The sequence below is a fragment of the Propithecus coquereli genome, unplaced genomic scaffold, assembly GCF_000956105.1.
Source record: "Propithecus coquereli isolate 6110/MARCELLA unplaced genomic scaffold, Pcoq_1.0 Scaffold869, whole genome shotgun sequence".
Lineage (NCBI taxonomy): Eukaryota > Metazoa > Chordata > Mammalia > Primates > Indriidae > Propithecus > Propithecus coquereli.
Genome location: NW_012154940.1, coordinates 352392 through 372599, shown reverse-complemented (window position 1 = coordinate 372599; position 20208 = coordinate 352392). Strand labels below are relative to the sequence as shown.

At 56.2% G+C, this 20208-nt stretch overlaps 1 protein-coding gene across 1 annotated transcript in view; it reads left to right on the top strand.

Annotated features, from left to right (window-relative positions):
- Positions 1 to 20208, top strand: part of RPTOR (regulatory associated protein of MTOR, complex 1) — a 264169-nt gene that overhangs the window by 218837 nt on the left and 25124 nt on the right. Inside the window, exons 20-23 of the mRNA XM_012664182.1 lie at positions 4563 to 4681; positions 12286 to 12389; positions 13185 to 13368; positions 15038 to 15148. Of these exons, the coding sequence (XP_012519636.1) occupies positions 4563 to 4681; positions 12286 to 12389; positions 13185 to 13368; positions 15038 to 15148 (518 nt within the window). The remainder of the gene's footprint in view (positions 1 to 4562; positions 4682 to 12285; positions 12390 to 13184; positions 13369 to 15037; positions 15149 to 20208) is intronic.

Sequence of the window (20208 nt, the reverse complement as noted above, 5' to 3'; positions counted from 1 at the left end):
TCCTTGATTAAAGGCCATCATTAAGCATGCCTTGTAGGGAAATGGCGGAGCATGCTGAACAGACGCTGGCGCAGCCACCCTCGCCCGGGAGGTGTGAGCGGCTATGAGGTCCTCGGTTCCGCTGGCCAGGAAGGGAGGAAGGGCAGAGCGACTGGCAGTGCGATTCTCTTAAAGGCCACTGTGAGTCGCGGGTGCAGCCCCTGGGGAGACGGGAGTCCCTCGGGCACCCGGGGACAGGAAGGCAGGTCGCGGGAAGGGGACACTGAGAGCCCTGGGCTGTGGGCACGGATTCCTGCAGCTGGGCAGAAGCCCTCGGCCACCCACGTCCCTCAAGGGGAGCTTCAGAGGATGTGACCCTGCTGTGCCAGCCCCCCAAGACCAGGTGACAGGCTGGCGGCTCTCACCTGCGGGAGACCACCCCCCTCCGGAACCCCTCTGCCAGCCCGGGGACTTCCAGGACTCACAGTTGCTGCAAAGCTCCCAGTAAATTTCCCTGCATCACAGCCTATTTAGAAAGTGGTGGCCGTTGCTCTGAAAAATAAATTCTGAAGCCGTTTGTTATGGCCTTTTATTGCTTTTAGTCTAGACATGAAAACAGGCTCGCAGCACTTACGGGAGTTCAGCGAAGGGCAACACAGAAGCCTTGCGGAGCATCTGACAGTTCGGAGCCTTCCGGCTGCCGTTCCCCTCGCAGGGCAGGACTCGGGCCCCCGCCCTGGCCCTGGTGGGCTGGGCCCACGTGTGAGGGCGGCTGCGTTCTGCGTTGGAAACGGCCGATTTAAAAACAGGACAGTTCATGTGACAGGGAGGCTGAGAGGCTGTCGTGGCCAAACCAAGGAAAGAAGTGGAATAAAGACAATTCCTGCATTGCGGCTTTTTTACTAGTAGACACAATAGTTAACCATCCGTCGTAGTTACGGAGACGCAAAGTCAGATGTTCTTCCCTGTTTCACGGACCGTCTCACAGAGGTCAAAATCGGCAGGACAGTCGGCGGCAGTGCCAAGGTCCCACGCTGAGCGCGTGGGCTGGTTCCAGGACACCAAGTCCTTGATGTTGAGGACCCAGATAGGAAATGGCGCAGCATTCGCATGCGACCTACGCGCATCTTCCCGTGTACCGTGATCATCTATCTGTAGGTTACTCACGACACCTGTACAGTGTAAATGCTGGGTCGTGGTTGTTGCACTGTATTGCCTTTTATTTGTATTATTCTTTGCTCTGTTGTTTTCAAATATTTTTGATCCGTGGTTGGTTGAATCCACAGATGCAGAACCCACTGATACAGGGGACCAACTATAATAAAAATAAAGTTTTAAAAATAGGGCGGGGCCGGGCACAGTGGCTCATGCCTGTAATCCTAGCTCCTCGGGAGGCCAAGGCAGGAGGATCAGTTGAGTCCAAGAGTTCAAGACCAGCCTGGGCAACATAGCAAGACCCTATCTCTATAAAAAAAAAAAAATTTTTTTTTTAATTAAACAATAAAAATAGCTAATTCATATCATGCCTCCTCCATGCCAAGCCCTTTACTGGGAGTGTTCTACCAAGACCTGATCTCGACCCCGCAGGTGTCAGCATCCGTCATCCGGACCTTGTGAATGAAGCCTCAGGCCACACAGCTCAGGAACGGAGGAGCCTGTGCCCCTTCCTCACGTTCGAGCGGAAGGTACATTGGGTTAAGATCTGGCTGGGCGCCTGCAGTCGGGTTGCCAGAGTGACGGCGAGCGTGGGGCGGAGGCCTCGTTGCTAACGGGCTTGCTCCTTGCCCCCAGCAAGCTGGCTCTTCTCAGCACCCCCTTGTTTACACGGAGGGTTCGTCATCCGAATCCAGCCGTATTCACCGTCTGCATCACTGTCCCTTCACAGCTCAGCGTCACACGGCAGCCAAGCTGCTCGGGAAGCTGCTTCCGACGCGTCACTGAGCCAGAGGAAGCTGTGAGCCCAGGAACAATAGCGGGTGGGGATTTTGAGCAGGAGCTGCGGTGGGTTTGAGTCATCTTCGTGAGACTCCCTGCAGGCCGTGAGCAGGGCCGTTCCGCCCGCCTCGTGGGGCCCCTTCTTCCTCTCGCGTCATAAATCAGGGGCCTGCCACGAGCGAACTCGGAACAAGATCTCCTCCCAGCCCTCCTCTCTAAAGAAACGAAGACGCAGCGCCGCTGGGCGGGCCTCAGCGCCACGTGCAGTTCCCACCAACATTGCCTACCAGGGCAGAAAGGCAGATCTTAGGAAATTGTACCAATCAGATTCCTCAGCTGCCTTAGTGCTGTGGAATTTGAGAGTTGAAAGGGGTTTGTGTGCTTCTGGATTCGGGCAGCGCAGGACCGCGGGAGGACGACGGGCTGACCGTTTTCCTGTGCTTTGTGCACACCGCCGGGGTCCTCCCCCAGCCAGAGTGCGTCTGCGTGACGTGTCATCTGACGCGCGTCAAGCCTGTCTTCCCAAATGTGCCCTTCCTGACTCCTGGGCGGGAGACTCTCGAGAGCAGGGGCTGCTCGCCGTGTGCGCAGGCCCCGACGCGAAGGGGGCGTTGCTCTGGGAAGGCGTCTCCTCTGGGTGCAGGACGCGAAGCCCCCCACAGCGCGGGGGGGGGAGGGGTACGCCGGCCCTCAGAGAAATACCGTCCCCTTGGCCCCAGCCTCTTGGTGATTAGCTCCGACGCGGGCAGCAGGTACGCCCGTCTTGTCGGTGGTGACCAAGCTGTGAATGCCACGCGGTCGCACACCCTGCGCAGTGCTGCCACCGCCAGCCCTCCTTGGAACCCACACTCCTCACGGCGGTCCCCTCCAGAGGGCGCTGCGTCACGGTGGTGGGTGCGCGCAGTGGGGCAGCCCCCAGTCGGGCAGGAACACACCGGCCTGATACCAGCAGGGGTTGCCGGCGCCCACCTTCTCAGACTCGTGGGGTGAGGCGAGCCAGCACCACGCGCGCCCGCGTGGAACTCGTGCGCGAGACCGACTTTCACACCGAGTCTTCCCAGCCTCTTCCCCTTGGGCTCGGCCGTGTGTCACGAAACCCGCTTGAACAACCGTGCTCACGGCAAACCCTGCGTCCTGTGACGGGTCTTCCGGCGTTTAAACTCCTTCTCAGACACGGGGCATTACCAGGAGCCGCTGAGGAAGTGACAGGGAATCGTGGCTTATTGGAAATCCTCTTCTAATCTCTTTTTGTTGTTGAACAACCACTTGTTTTTCAGCAAACAAATGGTCTAGCTTCCCCCAAAATAAAAAAGAGGGAGCCGCATGTGGCTGTCTCCCTGTCCGCCTCCCAGCCCCGGGAGCAGGACCCTCTCTGCTTTCCCCCAGCCCGAGGCACAGCCCGCAGCGGCTGGCGCTCTAGCGCCCACCACTTGGCTCAAACCGCTGCCTCTGCCAGGACCCACGGCCCCTGGCCGCCGCCCTTGCTCCAGCCCACGCTGGCTGGCCGGGAGCTTCTCAGCCCTGGGGCCCGGCCCTCCCTTTTGGTTTCTGAGGGCTCAGCACCCCTCGTTATGGCTCATTTGCTTTTATGGTTTCAGTTAGGGGTTCCCAAAGACTCCTGTGTCCCTGTCACCTCCGTGTCCTAGTTCCTGTCTGCTGCCAACGGTCGCTCCACCCCGCCTTTGCTGGAGAAGGATCCTGTGTCCCCTCCAAAGCCACCTCCTTCATACCCCTCCCATCAGGCCTTCCAAGCCGTCACCTGCCGGCCACTCCTGGCAGAAGGACCACTCATGCTCCTGACTGTGTCCCCCGTGTTGTGGGAGCGGCACGGCTCGAGGGTCACGCAGGTGTGGGCTCACGTGCTTGGTCTTTGGGCCCTGGCAGAAGTGCTCACGGGGCCTCGCCCGCTCTGTGATGCCAGGGCCCGCGTCAGGATCGCGGGGAACGAAGTGGGGTGGAGCAGCCGCACGGACGGAGGCTTCCACACGGTCCCCTGGCTTTCTCTGCTGGCCACAACTTGCCATTGTCACATACGGCGTGTCTGCGTGCCCGCTCTGTCTTGCCGTCTCTGCGTCCCCGCGTGCAGCACGAGACCTAGCATCAAGTGCGCACCCAGTCAGCGTCCGCTGGGCGAGCTGGGAGATGCTTTGGGACAAAGGTCACATCACACACACCTTTCCTGAATCCCCAGGAACTCAGAGCGGCCGCACGCAGAAGTGGGCGAGAGGAGCGCAGGGGTCGCGGTGCCCGAGGCGACTCTGGTGCAGAGCTGGGGCGGGCAGCGGCTGCCGCCCCTCGGCCTTGGCCTCAGCGGCCTGGGAAACCCAGGACGCGGCTCTGATGCTACCCTGGGCGCGGTCGTCCTCTGCAGCCCGCTGAGGCGTTTGAGACGGAAGTTGGCCCTTCCCAACCTGTTGTCCTACAGAGATTCAGCCTTGAAAGATGGAGTCGGTGTGGTTGGGCTGGGATTCCGTGGTCTCCCGGCCGTTACCGGAACAGCGAAACGGGAGCGTCCGTGACCGAGTTCTCTGCGCAGCACCTCCTGGTGCCACGGTCAGGCTTTCGGAAAAGGGCACCACCTCGGAAGCCACCTAAGTATGCAGTGGCAGCTGTCAGCTCCTAAACCATCTCCCGTTTCTCTTTTCTAGGTGTTTCTTTTAATAGCGTTTACACTCAAATCTGGAGGGTCTTACTGCACCTGGCGGCTGACCCCTATCCGGACGTGTCCGACCTGGCCATGAAGGTTCTCAACAGCATTGCCTACAAGGTAGGTGTGGTGGGACGTTGTCACCGATGCTCGCACGCGTCTGATTTTCAGACGCGACTATTCCGGCAGGAACTCCAGGCACAGTCAGATCTACACCATGGTTTAGAAAACACACAAATAAAATGAACTTTCAACAGACATTTTGAATGTGGAGGTTTGCGGTACACCCTGAACTATGGTTATATGCAGCTTCAACTGGGAAACGCTTTACTGGATTTGCTAACCCGTGGCAAGGGAATTACGTGAGGATCGTCATCATTTTTCATGATCACCTTTTTTTGTTTGTTTTTAGAGACAGGGTCTCACTGTGTTGCCCAGGCAGAGTGCAGTGCTGTCAGCCTAGCTCACCGCAGCCTCAAACTCCTGGGCTCAGGCAACATGAGTGGGTGGTTTAAGCTTCTAGAATCGATGTTCGATGAAGGCAGCCCGGGCCAGGTCACCGTCTTTGCCCACAGGTCTCCGCCACACAGGTGTCTGGTGTCCTCTTCTTTACTCTGAGGCCCAGGACAGCCTGTGGGCCTCGGGCCACCCTGGCACTGCGGGCGGCACCGCTGGAGGCCAGCACTGTTTAGGTGATTTGACCATTTTTCCCCAATTGATTCAGCTTTTTGGATATTTTGGTTATGGTGAAATCGGTGTTTAAGTTTTTTCTGTGGCTTTTATGTATTCAATCTTACTGAAAAATCAACTTGAATTATTTAAAATGTGAGCCCAGCGCCTAATCTTGAAACTTCATGCCTGCGAGCTCATGGCTATAGACCCGACCTCAGGTCGTTAAATAGTTCTCCCTAGGAGCCTCGCTAGCACGTGACACGGGGACGCTGCGCTCTGCGATGCCACCACGGCCTCCGCAGCCCCGGCCCGTGCAGACGGCGTGTGCACTGTGTCGCTGGGAGCCGGAAAGGCACCCGCCCCACCGTGAGGGGATTAGGCGTCTTAGATGTGATCTTTCATGCTAGCGAATCACAGCGGCCTGAAAATACCCGTCGTGCCTCTAGAACACAGCTGTCTGCTGAGGCCCAGACGCCTCATCGCGGCGGCGTCTGCCGTCGGCGCGGGCTGCGCCGGTCTCGGGGGACTCACGCCCCAGGGTGCACACGGCGTCCCGCCGCAGACAGGCCACAGCCAGAGGGATGGAGACCAGAGAGGGCCTCCCCCAGAAACCTTGCCATGGCACAGTCGGTGCGTGTGCGTCTGCCCCAGTGTAAATGTGTGTGTGTGTGCAGGTGTGTGTATGTGTGTGTGAGTGTGTGAATGTCTGTTTATATGTGTATGTGTTTCTATGTGTATGTCTGTGTCAGTGTATATACGTGTGTCTGTAAGTGTGTTTGTGTGTCTGTGTCTGTATGTGTGTATCCGTGTATGTGTGTGTCTGTGAGTGTATTTATGTGTGTCTATGAGTGTGTGTGTTTGTGTGTATGTCTGTGAGTGTATTTATTTGTGTCTATAAGTGTGTTTGTATGTGTGTATCCGTGTATGTGTGTGTGTCTGTGAGTGTATTTATGTGTGTCTATAAGTGTGTTTGTGTGTCTGTGTCTGTATGTGTGTATCCGTGTATGTGTGTGTGTCTGTGAGTGTATTTATGTGTGTCTATAAGTGTGTTTGTGTGTCTGTGTTTGTGTCTGTGAGTGCATTTATGTGTGTCTATAAGTGTTTATATGTGTCTGTGTATGTTTCTCTGTGTCCGTGTGTACGTTTCTGTGCGTGTGCCTGAGTGTCTCTGCGTGTGTTTGTTTTTAAGTGCAGACATTGCTACTGAAGGATCTGGAAGCATAAACATTAAGAAAACCCTTTCTTGTCCTCATTTTAATTTCTGGAAATGCCTTATTTTTCTGCTCTAGGAACTGAGGGGATTACATTTCTTTTTACATAGAAATGAGCCTATTTTAGATATTTAACTCTGAAGCCAAGTTTTTGTTCATCAGAGTCAAAAACAGCCTTATTACTATGGAATACCCAATAGAATTCTGTATTCAAATATAGAAATTGCCACCACCTCTGTATGAAAGAACCCACACAGCTCAAGAGCTTGGGGTTTTTTTGTTTTGCTTTTAATTTTTCTATCTTTTTTATTTTTTTGAAAGAGTCTCACTCTGTTGCCCCAACTAGAGTGCCGTGGTGTCAGCCTAGCTCACAGCAACCTCAATCTCCTGGGCTCAAGTGATCCTCCTGCCTCAGCCTCCCAAGTGGCTGGGATTATAGGCACCGCCACCATGCCCGGCTAATTTTTTCTATTTTTGGTGGAGATGGGGTCTCGCTCTTGCTCAGGCCGGTCTCAAATTCCTGAGCTCAAACGATCCTCCCGCCTCAGCCTCCCTGAGTGCTAGAATTACAGGCGTGAGCCTCCACAACACCCAGCCTTTTGCTTTTATTTTTTATTATGGAAGATGTTAAACTATGTAGACGTAGAAAGCGGACAGTAACGTCCCTCAGGACCCTGTCTTTGGCCCCAGCAGCCCTTGCTTTGGCCACTCCTGCTGTCGGGCTTTAGGATGACACTGAGAAAGGAACTTCACGCTATAGGTGTTCAGGCGCCAAGGCCACGCGTGTTCACCATCACTTCTCTTTTTATGTTTATGCAGAAATTTATGAACATAAACACATAAACTCACCTAACAGTAGTGCCGTAGCCTCTTGGTACTATAAGGAACCAGAACGCCGGCTGCCACGCCTGCTATGTGACTGTGCAAACCAGACACATTGGGAATTAGAAATCAACATGCTTAATTAAAGCTTAACAAGTTTACTCATGAAACGAAGGCCTAAGTGAGTAATAAAGAAAACCAAGACTGAGATACCCAGAAAAGCACATTCAAAAGTACAATTAACCCTGTGATTGATTAACGCCTTGCTTCACACTTGCACCGCGTGGGTTACCTGCCCATATACTCTTACAATCCTGTTGTCACGCTGGAATTTTCTCCTCCTGCTTGACAGTGCCTGTCAGAATCCCGAGGACCGGTTCTGGCATCCCTATCCCCAGCCTGTGCCCCCTCCGGCTGGCCGAGTCACGGGAATTCTTAATTGCCCGGAGCCCAGTTCACGGCTAGCCTGCAGGCCAAAGCAGGGCCAGCATCTGAAGTTGCAGAAATTCTCTTCCCAGGTAGCTTTTAGATTTCTCTCGCAGCAGTCTCGGGGATGTCATATAAACATGCTCACTTCGCCTTCGTCTGGTCAGATGGCATTGGCGTGCCTGAGTCAGAGGGGCTCTGTCGTCACCCTCGCCCCTCCCCTGGAACTGCCGTGTGGTCTCCGCGTGCTCTTTGACACCTGCTGGCTCTCCCCCAGCTCAGGGCCCCTTCCCCGGGAAGCGTGAGCCACACCTCAACCCCGAAAGGTTTTGCGTGCGCTCTGCGTCCTCAGTGAGAGTTCACCTCACCTGTCACCTCAGTTCCTGCACCTCGGCCCAGACAAGGGACACTGGGAACTGTGGGAACAGCAGTCCCTGGAACGTGGGACTCCGGCCATGCTGATGGATGTGAGCAACACAAAGGCGCGTCATTTTTGGGCACATGCTCGTGCGCCTCACTGCAAACCCCCTTGACTAGCAAGGCTTGCAGAGCTGTACACCGACCCTGTTTGAGAGTCACCGTCCAACACTGGCCCACCGGCCCCACCAGCCTGGCACAGAACATCCCCTGCGGCGTCAGTCCAGACCCAGATGTCTTGGGGAGCTCTCGGGTGGCAGCCGGGAGCCTGCTGTCACGGAGACGCTGCCCTTGTGAGCGTCCGGCACGGGTCGTGGCCCAGAGGTGATGTAGTGGCACCTGCAGGCAGGGACAGCGCCAGCCCGGCTGTGAGCCCCCGCCTGGCTCCGCTAGCTGTCAGCCGGTTACTTCCCACTTCTCAGCTTACGCTCCTTGTCCTCAGAACTGGAATCGTCGTGGGCCCCACCTCCGCAGGTTGTCGTAAGGGTTACACCCGGTCACCCCGTGAAGCCCGTCGTCCTGGGCCTGTGGACAGACAGCTCCGTAAGATGAGCTGCTTGTACTAGCGCTGGTGTCATCGTCATCTTCCTCACCATCGCTGTGGGAACGGGGCCAGAGTAGCTGCAGAAGGAACTGCCAAGCCTGTCCATGCCAGGTCCTGGGAGGGACGAAGCCAGCGGGAAGGGACTCCCGGGTCTCTGGATGCGGCATCACCTTCCTACGGGCCGGGGCCGAGGGCGCCGACACCCCAGAGTGAGACTCTCTCAAGGCTCGGTTTATAACTGATAGGCAGCTGATTGGAGTCTCCGCTGTCGTTTTAACTGGATAATGCCCAGGGCTTACATTTCCAAAAGTGTGTATCATTTATCTAGGAAATGTGGTTTGCAGAAAAATTACTTATTAGGGAAACAGAAGCATGTGCTTTTACAGATACCCCTCTCGACGATCAAACAACCAGTGGTCTCCGCGTTATATGTAGCCCAAAATGACCTCTGGATAATCCTTAAGAATCCCTTTTTAGGAATGTCTCACACATGAATCTAGTTCCTCGACATAAAATTAACAGGAACATTTCTGAAACACTCCACTTGCTCTCCAGCCGGAGCGGCGAAGCGTGCGTTGGTGTCCGGAGCCCAGCTGCGTCGAGACACGATCGGGAAGTTCACCGTCCAAGTCACTGGAGTGTGTCTGTGGAGGTTTTCTCTGCGTCGGATGGGACTTCCCATGTCCGCGCGAGTCCAGTATCCTGGTGGAGGGGCCGAGAGAGCAGCGAACACTCGGGAGCCGGAGGCAGCGTGTGCCTCATTCCAGCCCCAGCTCCACGGGGGGCAGGATGAATGACACGCAGGGGGTCCGTCCTCGCAGGGGGTCTTCACGTTTACGTGGGGCTAAGAGAGGGTCTGACCTGAGAATTCTTAACAAAGTTTGTTTGCCGCCTCTGCAAGCCGGCTCGGGTCGGGGAGGGAGGCTCCTCTCTGGGCTCGGGCCTGCCGTCAGGCCGGGAACTTCTCTCAGACCTGCCTCGAGGGCGGCTTGCCTGCGGGGAGTCCTGTGCAGGCCGGGAGCGAGGCCAGGGTGGCAGGGCCCGCACAGCCACGAGGACCGCGTGCCCCAAGGACAGCCGGGACCCACACGGAGGATGAGGTCCCACGCCGTGCTGGGGCCTCCAGAGTGTGTTTCCCCAAGCCCTGCCGTCAGCGGGCGCGCTGCGGCTTTGCTGTTAACCTTTCCTGGTGGTGCTCTCTGTGTAAGATGGGGTCGGGGACCCTGTGGAAGGGACTCTCCCTGGAGCGTCCCCTGCCACAGCCCCAGCTCCGCGAGCATCCTCTGTGCTCACACTGGTACCCGGACAGGCGTCTGCCGGGGCCCTCCCTGGGGGACACGTTGCTCAGTTTCGCCGTCGGGCCCAGCACACTGTCAATGCAGAGTAAATGTTTGTTGCACAAATAGGAAGTGCTGGCTGAAGAAGCCTCGTCTGAGCCTGACGCCCTGCGATCACTCACGCTGATCACGAAAACCTCCTAAGCCTGCCGCGTGCCTGCCTTGCAGGATTTCTGAAAGTTATGCAAAATTAGAATTTTGTGGCAACAGGAGTAGGTGTAAATTACACTACGGTGGGACTGTTCTGTCTGCCTGACAGGCTGCACGAAATGGAGCCGAGGCTGGATCAGCTCCTACCTAGGGACTCCTCTCTGAAGGGCAGCGGGGGCAGGACGGCCTCGGGCTCCTGAGTCACCGGCTCCCGAGCAGGGGCTGGAGCATCCCACGCTGTGGGTTCCCCACGTCTTCCCTTCGGCCCCTAAGGGTTTCTGTCTTCCTGCCACTTCCCACGGTTTTCCCAGAAGCTTCGAGGAGGCACATATTAAGTTTATCGTTTCTTAAGTTTAAATTTCTTTTCTCCTTTTAGACTTTTCAAAGCATCATATGGCTCTCAGGTTTTGGGGGTGGGGTGTGTAGAGTTGGCCCGATAATTTAAATACCAAAGCAGAACAAGTTTATATAAGGCAGGAATTACTCTTGTGATTTAAAAAATAAAAATGTTTAAAGATTGATTGTGGTTCTGCTTTCTTGCTATTTTCATTTTAAAATGGAGATTATGCAGGAGACGCTGATTGTTTTCTTTAACTTTCCGTGTGCCGGCCGAGCCACAGGGGCAGGGCTCCTCGCTGCTGGGTGAATGGTTACGAGGCGCCGGCCAAGTGCAAGGTCCCCTCCGCCTGAGCTCCCGCAAGGTGGGGCCGAGCCTCTAGGACACAGCCCGGACTCGCCTGGACCGGCCGGGGGCCCCGCAGCCGCCGTAACGGTCATCGGGCCTCTCGCCCAGCGGAACCCCCAGCCATCTGTCCCTGGCACTCAGAGCAGCACGCCCCGGACCTAGCCGGGCAGGCGCGAGGCGCCGCTGGCAGCAGGCAGGAGCAAAGCTGTTGGTGTCTCGTCCCTCAGCAGACAGAGACATGTCCCTCGTCCCGGCTTCCAAATCTACGCAAAATCCTATTTAAAAAATCAAAATAAAACCACTTCCCTCCTGAATACAAAGCCTCAAGCTGGTGCCCATCTTATTCTACGGTGAAATTTCTAGCCCTGCAAATGTCTGTGGAAGGATGTTGACAGAACCTGCGATCTTGTCTCCATCCACGGGGCGCGGTGTGTGAGGGGATTGTTTTGAGCCTGGCCCTGAAACAGGAAGAACACAAACGGGGCTGGCGGCTCTTCCATCGGGGGTGAGGCCGACCCCTCCAGCACCGACTGCGGTGGGGGACACAGGGCTCCCGGCCACCCGCCCGCCAGCCCGCCCGCCAGCTCACCCTCTCCGGGCTGGGTGCGGAGCCGTCCCTGCCCTGGGGACCAAGGTCTCCCGTGCAGGCAGCGTGCCTAGTGCCCCCCGTGCACTCGTGTGGGGAAGGATGGTAGCTCCCACCAGGATGACATCTGAGGGTGGTCACCTGTCCTCCGCCCCCTGGCGCAGCCGGGATGGGGAAACCCGTCCTGCCACTGGGGAGGATGCCAATCCGCCTCCCCTGCAGAAGGAACCTCTTTGAGAATACAGGGGCAAAAGTGACTGCAGCGTCACAGTCCTTGGACTAGTTCTGGTGGCCTTCTACCCTCAGGACTGCGTGGTCAGCCCCCTGGTTGATAACTCGCCTCCTGACCTTCACCAACGGCCCGGCCAGGTTCCTGAGGCCTCTGTGGGGGGGCCGGCCACCCCAACTCCCAGCCTGTCGATTAAGAGCTGAAGCGTTTGAGAAGATGGGACTAAAAGCAAAACCTCATGGGGGCTCGGCCACTCAGGCAAAAAGGGTGGGGGCCACACTGGGGACCGGGCCCTGGAAGCTGCTCTTTCTAGAGGGAGGGGGCGGGCACTGTCAGTCTTCCTGAAGGACCAGTCTGGTCTGACTCCTCTGGAGCCACGTGCAGAGACCCCTCCCCAGCTAGGGCCTCGCTGGACCCAGACAAGAGGTTTCTAGAAGTGTAAAAGAACATCACATTATCTTCAGGGCTACATTTGGGGAAAACATTTCAGCTGGGACTGTCGTCCATTGGTGTTTGAGGGTTCCTGGCCCAAAGGCCTTTTCTGCAATTTTGAAGCTACTCGAATGCAGCCACCAGCCTTGTGCTTCTATCTCGTAGCCTCAGAGGAGGTCGTCCCGTCTGACCTCCTGTCCCTTTGCCCCGTAGGCCACAGTGAATGCCCGGCCCCAGCGCATCCTGGACACCTCCTCTCTCACGCAGTCGGCCCCCGCCAGCCCGACCAACAAGGGCATGCACATCCACCAGGTGGGGTAAGTGGCCCGGGCGTCTCACCTGCGAGCCCGCTCCTCCACCAAGGCCTGTCATGGCGGGGGGGGGGGGTCCCGCTGGCTGAGGTGTATTGTGATGAGGGGGTCCCGCTGGCTGAGGTCTGTCATGGGAGGGGTCCCACTGGCTGAGGTCTGTCACGGGGGCGGGGGGTCCCGCTGACCCGCTCCGCACGTCACTGCCAGCACCCTGCTCTCCTTCCTCCCCTCCGTTACCTGGTCCCCTCCTCCCACTCTGCACGCATGTTCTCTGCCCCCGCCGCACACACCCCTTCCTCGCTCCAGTCTGAGCCCCTTCCTAGAGCTCTTCCCTGCCCCGAGGAGCCCTGCATTTGCACGTATCACGCCAGCAAAGGTTGAACCAAGCCTGATTTCTGTGGCCTTTTGGAATTTTGTAAGAGAGAATGTAGATTCTCCACATGGGTAACCAACGGGCTGGTGTCCCCTGTGTCAAGGCAGCGTCTACCCTTGGGGAGCGGCGCAGCTGTGTCCTGAGCTCGGGTAGAGCAGGTGCGGCCACACTCCTTCTGGCACGCTGGGCTCCGAGAGCCACTTGTCCTTCCCCAGCCTGCCTCTCAGGGCAGGAGTGTTCGGGAAAGAAAATTCCTGGAACCTGCCAGGCAGACAGCTGGAACCCAGCGGCAGCAGCTGGGACCCAGGAGTCACGCTGACTCGGGCGTGTGGGCGTCCCTGGGCGGGGGTGGGGCAGTACTAGAAGTTGCTTAGTGTCTTGTGGCAAAGTGACTCTCGGTCGACAGCGTTCGTTCTCTCCAATGGCAGAGGCTCTCCCCCAGCGACCAGCACAAGTAGCTCCAGCCTGACCAACGACGTGGCCAAGCAGCCGGTCAGCCGGGACCTGCCCTCGGGCCGGCCGGGCGCCGCGGGCCCCGTGGGGGCACAGTACACCCCTCACTCGCACCAGTTCCCCCGGACGCGGAAGATGTTCGACAAGGGCCCAGAGCAGGTACAGAGACTGACCGTTTCATGATCCGTAAACGCTGAGTCTGACGAGGTGGTGCTGGTAGCTTTGTTTCTCAGGGGAGGCGCGAGGCCGCGGATTTAGGTCACTGACGTCACCTCGGGAGGGAGGAAAGATCCGTCCCCTTGGCCTCTGTGCCCTTGGAGACCGGACAGCGGCTCTTGGCTGCCTCACCCCTGCGTGCAGGTCACCTCTCTACACGCGTCGCGGGGGCCGCGTCCTGTGCCTGCCGCCTCCCGTCCTGGGTTCGCCACTCTTGACGACTTCACGGAACAAAATAACACGGTGTTAATTTGCTTTTCCCTTCTTGGGGAAACAGTGTTTTGCTTCCACGTGGTGCGGCAGCTGTTCCACGGTGTTTACTCCGAATGAGTTGTTTCCCCCGTAAACATTCAATTCTGCTACACAAGTAGGTGTGCTCTCTCCGCCTTTATCCAAGTTAAAACGAAATTTCAGAAGAGAGCAATCTGCGCTTTCGTTTGCAGGGTCACGAGAAGCGCGTGCGGCAGTGGCTGGTCTGGAGACCTCCGCTGTTCCGTCCAGGCTGTTTGCCGCTTTTTTAGGGGAGGACGCGGGGCTGCAGAAGGTAGTTCAGGACGTGCCCGGCGCTCTGGCCGCCCCGGGCACCGACGGCAGTGAGCGCCCCTCAGCAGCGGAGGGGATTCCGTGGCTCACTTTATAATCCAGTGATTTAAAAAGAGGTTACCAGTCGCCTTGCAGGGTCACTCTGGAGCAAGAATCGTGCTGGTGGCAGAAGGGCCGTTGTGGCAGGAGTTGGGCAGGGTCTCCCGGGTGCCACCAGCTCTGAGCCTACCTTGACCTTCAGTGCCTCGACGGCTTGGGAGCTGGAACTGCCAGCCCGCTCCAAGTATAGCTTCAGCCCCGCTGCTGGGCCCAGACATGGGGCAGGGGGCCCAGGCGCGGAGTTGGGGGCCACGGTCCCGGGCAGCAGCTCCCCGCTTGGCCACAGCTCCCACCTCGGAGCCAAGGCAGCTGCTTCCCGGTGGGAGATGAGCTCCTCTTGCTGCATCTGCCCTGGGTGATAAGGGGACTTCTCCTGCCAGCCACACAGAGTGAGGAACAGCCTGGCTGACCGACAGCCATGGCGACCATGAGTCCTATAGTAGAAACAGCTGGAGCCTAGTCCGAAGCCACTTCCAGCGTCTTAGCTTTGAAGTGGTTGGAAGCTGCCGCCGGCCTGCGCTGGCCGTGCTCACCCTCCAGGGCCACTTCTCACGGGCCGTCTGAGTCCTCGGTGGCCCCTGCTGTCAGCCCCGCACCAGTGTGGCCACTGGTGAGCAGTCGCCATACCAGGCAGCAGAGGCTTTTGGGAATCGATAAACCCACGTGGGCCCTGTCAACGTGGTCAGGTGGCATCAGCTCCGGAGCCTGAACGTGGCCCTGCAGGCCGCGCCATGCTGGCAGCCTGGGGACAGTGAGGCGGACACGGTTCCCCAGGGAAGCCGTGGCTCTGGCTTCTCAGCCTGGGCCCCTCACCCTGGGCAGACATCAGGGTCTCCAGGCCACGGGGACGCAGAGTGAGAGGAGCACAGACAGGGTCACCCTCAGGAGCCGGGCCGGTGCCGACCGCAGAGGTGCGCGGGTGACGTGCTGCTGTTGCTTCTGTGTCCTTCCAACCGCCCCTTCCCCGCAGACCACCGACGACGGCGACGATGCTGCCGGACACAAGAGCTTCATCTCCGCCTCGGTGCAGACGGGGTTCTGCGACTGGAGCGCGCGCTACTTCGCCCAGCCTGTCATGAAGGTGCGTCGGGGGCGCAGGGGCTAGTGGGGGGCCCTGGCGAGTGTGGGTCCCTCCCACTTCTTGAGCTTGGGCCTTGCTCCGGCTCATCGTCCCCAGTAACCCTTGGCTCTCTGCTGCACAAACATGGGCCCGCCACGCTCCCTTCCTGGCAGCCAGACCCCCGCCAGCCTCCCCCACCCCCACTGGCTCACCGCGGCTCCCGTCAGCCCAGGTGGGGGCTGCTCAGGTCGCCCCTGTAGCCATGACCTCAGCAGGCGGACAGGGCTCCACAGGGCCCCACTGCCCCACGAGCAGCCCCACCCTGACTGCCGCACCGTCCCACCACGTTTGCAGCTGTGGGAGGGTTGCTGTCCCGGTAGCAGAAGAAACAGACTCCATTTACCTTGCTGTCAGCTAAAGAAAAAGCCTGCCGTTTGGAGCTTGTCAGTACGTCACGCCGTCTTCCTTGGCAGGGTCACTGCAGGCTTTGCAACGGTGAGGTTGTCCAGGCCCCTACCCAGCCCGCGCTCGGGCGACTCCGAGCTTTGGGGGCCGTTAGACTGAGCCGGCCGGGCTAATTCTGATGCACTTGGGCCATTCCGCAAGACTGTCTCTCCAGTGTCATTCTGCCACAGCCGTGCCCCGCGGCGTGTCCTGTCGGCGCAGTGGCTCTACACGTGGCTGACTTGAACGGCGTGGCCAGGGCGACGCTCCAGAGCTCACCGTGGGGCGGAGCGGGAGCCGCACTTGGTCAGCGTAGAGTCCTTAAGTCTAAAGCACATTCTTAGAAAGCTTCGTCCCCTTCCCTCACATAAGTAATTGAGAACCGAAAGCCACAGCTGATTCTTAACTGTACATAAAGCTACATGTCGGTCATTTCCGTGGAAAGAATTTGGACCCTTTATTGTGGCTTTTCCACTTTCCTTTCCCCTTAGTGAATACTGATTTTTTTGTCCATAAAAACACAAAATAGTCAGTACTCAGGCAGGTAATAAAGTTCTAATTTGCTGAGCCTCTTCGCGGGGAGAGCTCACTCTGTAAGTGAACGCAGGCGTGTAAAATGGCCCAAGTTTTCCAGAAAGCGATTTGGCAGTAAGTATCAAAAGCCTTAAATATTCCCTTTGACCCAGTAATTGCTTTGTTAAAATACTGTCTTTCCGAAACAATCAGTGATGTGGACGATCTCTGCATTATTCCTAACAGTGAAAATCGGGGTTCACTGAAGGGTCCAGCAGAGGGTGAGTGGTTAGGAATTGTGGAATATTTGATGAGATGTTATTGGAGCTGTTAAGAAATTGACCATTAAAATGAGTTAGTGTCATAAGGAAATGCTCACGATAACATTTTTTTAAAAGGAAAAAGCCAAGAAAGTGGTTGTACAGAAGGCCTGTTGCACGTGCCGTGCACAAACACAGACGCGCGTCGGGAAGGGGCCAGAGGGAGCAAGTCCCAACTGTGGATTCCCACGCGACACGATCGTGGTGGTGCTCAATGTGTCTGTCTGTTTTTTCAGTCTTTTCTGCAGTTTCTAACTGAGCACGAAGTACCTTTGTAGTCAGGGCAAAGTATGAAGGAAACAACCCGAGAGATGGCTGGCGTGTGGACTAGGCTGTGGTCGGCAGGCGTCTTACCGAGACGCGCTGGGCTTTGCCTGCTTACCGTCGAGTGGCCGTGGGCGCGTTGTCCCCGCAGACGGAGGGAAGATCAGGGCCCTTTACGGATCACTGAGACTCTTGGTTAACGAATGCTGGAATTCGTACGCAGTAAACGAGAGCGACCCAACTTATCAGTGAGCGAGAGCTGGGCCACAGTTAGACGCCGGGGTTGTGGCTGGTGAGTTGTCCTTTGGAACCGCGTGTGGTCTGTCCAGAAGTTAAATGGGATTTAGTTTAACGTTAACAGAAGTTTGGTTTCCTCGATGCGGCCTGGCTCTCGGGCAGGCGAGGCCAGTGATGAGGAAAGCGGACGGTCGTTCCTCCTCCTTGCTGAAGGGGCAGTGGTTGTGAATTGTGGTGACTTCTTGGTGTGACAATGAGAGACTTTTCTTGAAGTCCTTGATAAACAGCTGTTCTCAGTTACCAGCGAATGAGAAAAGGGAGGAGTGGCCTCGGTGACCCAAACCTCATTTTTCTTAAACTTAAAAATGAAGTTGGTTTTTCCCAAAGGATTTGCTTTCATTTCCTGCGCGTTACAGTGCATGAGGCTTCCGTGAGTTCACATGGGCCGATTTCGGGAGGAAGTTCCCCACGGGCACGCGGAATGCCAGGCGGGGACCGCAGTCTGTCAGGAGCCCGCTGCGCACATGCGTGCGTGTTCCACTCGTGTGCAAGCAAGGCTGGCGTCTTCTCTGTGGCTGGTGCCGCCCGCCCTTTGTTTAGCCGTAGCAGCGACCCCGGTGCCTTTGTGTTCCTCCATGCGTACATCTGCGAGTTGTCGCGAGTTCCCACCGGCATGGAGGAGCCAGAGGGTGTCAGCCCCGTGGTCTGGCCCCGCGTGCAGGTCCAGGTCGTGGATACTGCCGATGAGTCCAGGAGGGTCCGTGTGGGAGCTAACGCCACACGCAGGAGGCAGTTAGGACATGAATAAGCTTTCATCTGACCCGCCGAGTACGTGAAAACAACTCTGGTTTGGTTGTGGCTTGACACGACAAGCTCTAGGTGTGCTGATCGAAAGCCACGCTGCTCTGACCGGTGTTATCGGTGACCACTGATGGCAACCACAGCCGCAGGACTCAAAGTGATTTTTCTTTTACATTCATTAGAGACCTTTCTAAACTTTAGAAGAAGCAGGTCATGTTTAATCTTGTTATTTTTATTAAAAATATTTTCCTACTAGGTGGGTTTCATAGGGTATTCTTTTTATTGATCTAATTAATCATCTAATGACACGTCTGCATAATAAAATGCATTAGGAACTTTTTAAAATGAGCCTGCTTCACACATGAACTAAAAACAGCTCTAAGGCGAAGACCGAACCCCTGAAACAGCAGAACACCAAACCCTGAACTGCTTCAAAGGTGTAAAGGAAACTAACACCTCCACCAGGCAGCAAAATCATATGCAGAGTTGCAGCAATGTGCAGCTTGTGGGGGGAGGACGGAGCAGCCCAGAGCGTGGCTGGAGTGACAGTCCTGGCCAGCTTGTGACCGGTTCGCAGCGGGTTCCTCACGGTGTCTGACGACAAAGTGCCGCGTTCTTTGCACGGTTCTCCTTTGACTGATGAAACGAGCTTCTCTCTTCCCCGTGTCGGTTTATAGAGCTCATAGCTGCTTTAGGAGCCGCAAAGGAATGTTAAAAATGGTCTGTCATGTGCTTAAAAAAAAAGATTTATCGAATTTTGTTCTGATTACAAAAGTAATAGGACTTTTTTCTTCTCTCAGTTAGCAAATTCCAAAGATTGATTCTATCCAGAGGTTGGCTTTCAAGGGTGTGGGGAAATATGAACTCTCAGATACGGTTGGTGGGTGAGTAAAATACTACCTTTGCGTAGGGCAATTTGCAGTAGCTATCCAAATTATAAATGGATAGAGCCTCAACCAGCAATCTTGCTCAGAAAAACATATTCTTAAAAACCACATGTACGTATAATGACATGTGTCCAAAGATGTTCATTACAACAGCATTTGTAATAGCAAAAGGTTGAAAACCAAAAGAAAGCATTAATATGTAGGAATTAATTTAAAATGATGCATCCATGTAATAGAATACTTTACAGCCGTTCAGATCAGTGAGTGAGACCTACGAGGCTGTGGTTGGGTGTCCGCGATGGAATAGACAAGTGATGACGTCGTTCGCGCCTAGGAAGAGGCTTTCGAGGTTACACGTGAAACTAGTCACGCCGTTGCTTCCAGCCGGTGGGACTGGAGTCAGGAGAGGAACTGTTCTTTTTCCATTATATACTTCTGTGTTGTTTGAATTTTTTAGAAAGACCAATAATTGCTTTTATAATTTAAAATAGATGAAAATATAATTTTGAATTACAAAAAAGAGCCTTGAGAGAGTCAATAAAATTGTTTTGTGACATCACACGCAGAGGGAACATCGGCTTCTCCGAGCACAGCCCTTAAAGCCACAGCAAAGACTCAGTCCGCTGCCCCACGGAGTGCGTGGCTCGCGCTTTGCCCGGAGTTGACGGGCTCTGGGGCAGGCACGGAGCGTGCTCTGCCCTTTGTCATGTCTGCACGCCCACGAAGCTGTTTTTAAATGCATTATGAAAAATTTAGAAAATAAAAAAGACAACTGAACTCGCCCATAATCCACACATGTGCGCACGCGGCCCCTCCCGCCGTTGGGATCACCCTCCGCACACAGCCCGGTTTGCTCCCGAAGAACACTCAGCGTTTTCTCATGTGTTCTGCCACAGAAGCCACTTGCTCTGGGTTCTTTCCCATGGAAATGACACCGTGGGTGACATTCTTCACACAAGCCTCCGGGCAGACAGAGCCTGCGAGTTCTCCTCAGTCTCACCCTCGGATTATCCCACGTCACTCTCGTCTGCCGTGGGCTCACCCGCGTCAGGCAGCCAGCTGGTGCCGCCAGCTCCAGCTTCTAAAACGGCTCCTTCCGTTCTTTCCTGGAAAGTTCAGAAAGGAAGCAAACGGGCAGGTCGATTCCCCTCCAGGAGCACTGGAATAGAACGGGCGTTGCTGGGGTGACAGCCGCCGGAGACTGGTTGGGCAGGTGGGAGCCGGAGCCTGAGCGGCGTCTGACCTTGCTCCACGCGGCCACCAGCAGCGGGACTCTCGTGCCCTTGCCGGCTTCCCACTCCATAGACGGTGACCATGACACGCGCTCTGCTTGTCTTTGGTGTCTTTTGTTTGTGTTTTTGAGACAGAGTCTCACTCTGTTTCCCAGGTAGAGTGCAGTGGTGTCATCACAGCTCACTGCAACCTCCAACTCCTGTGCTCAAGCGATCCTCCTGCTTCAGCCTCCCAGCTAATTTTTTTCTAATTTTTGTAGACACAGGGTCTCGCTCTTGCTCAGGCTGGTCTCAAATTCCCGACCTCAAGTGATCCTCCTGCCTTGGCCTCCCACAGTCCTAGGATTACAGCGTGAGCCACCACGCCCGGCCTATTTATCATT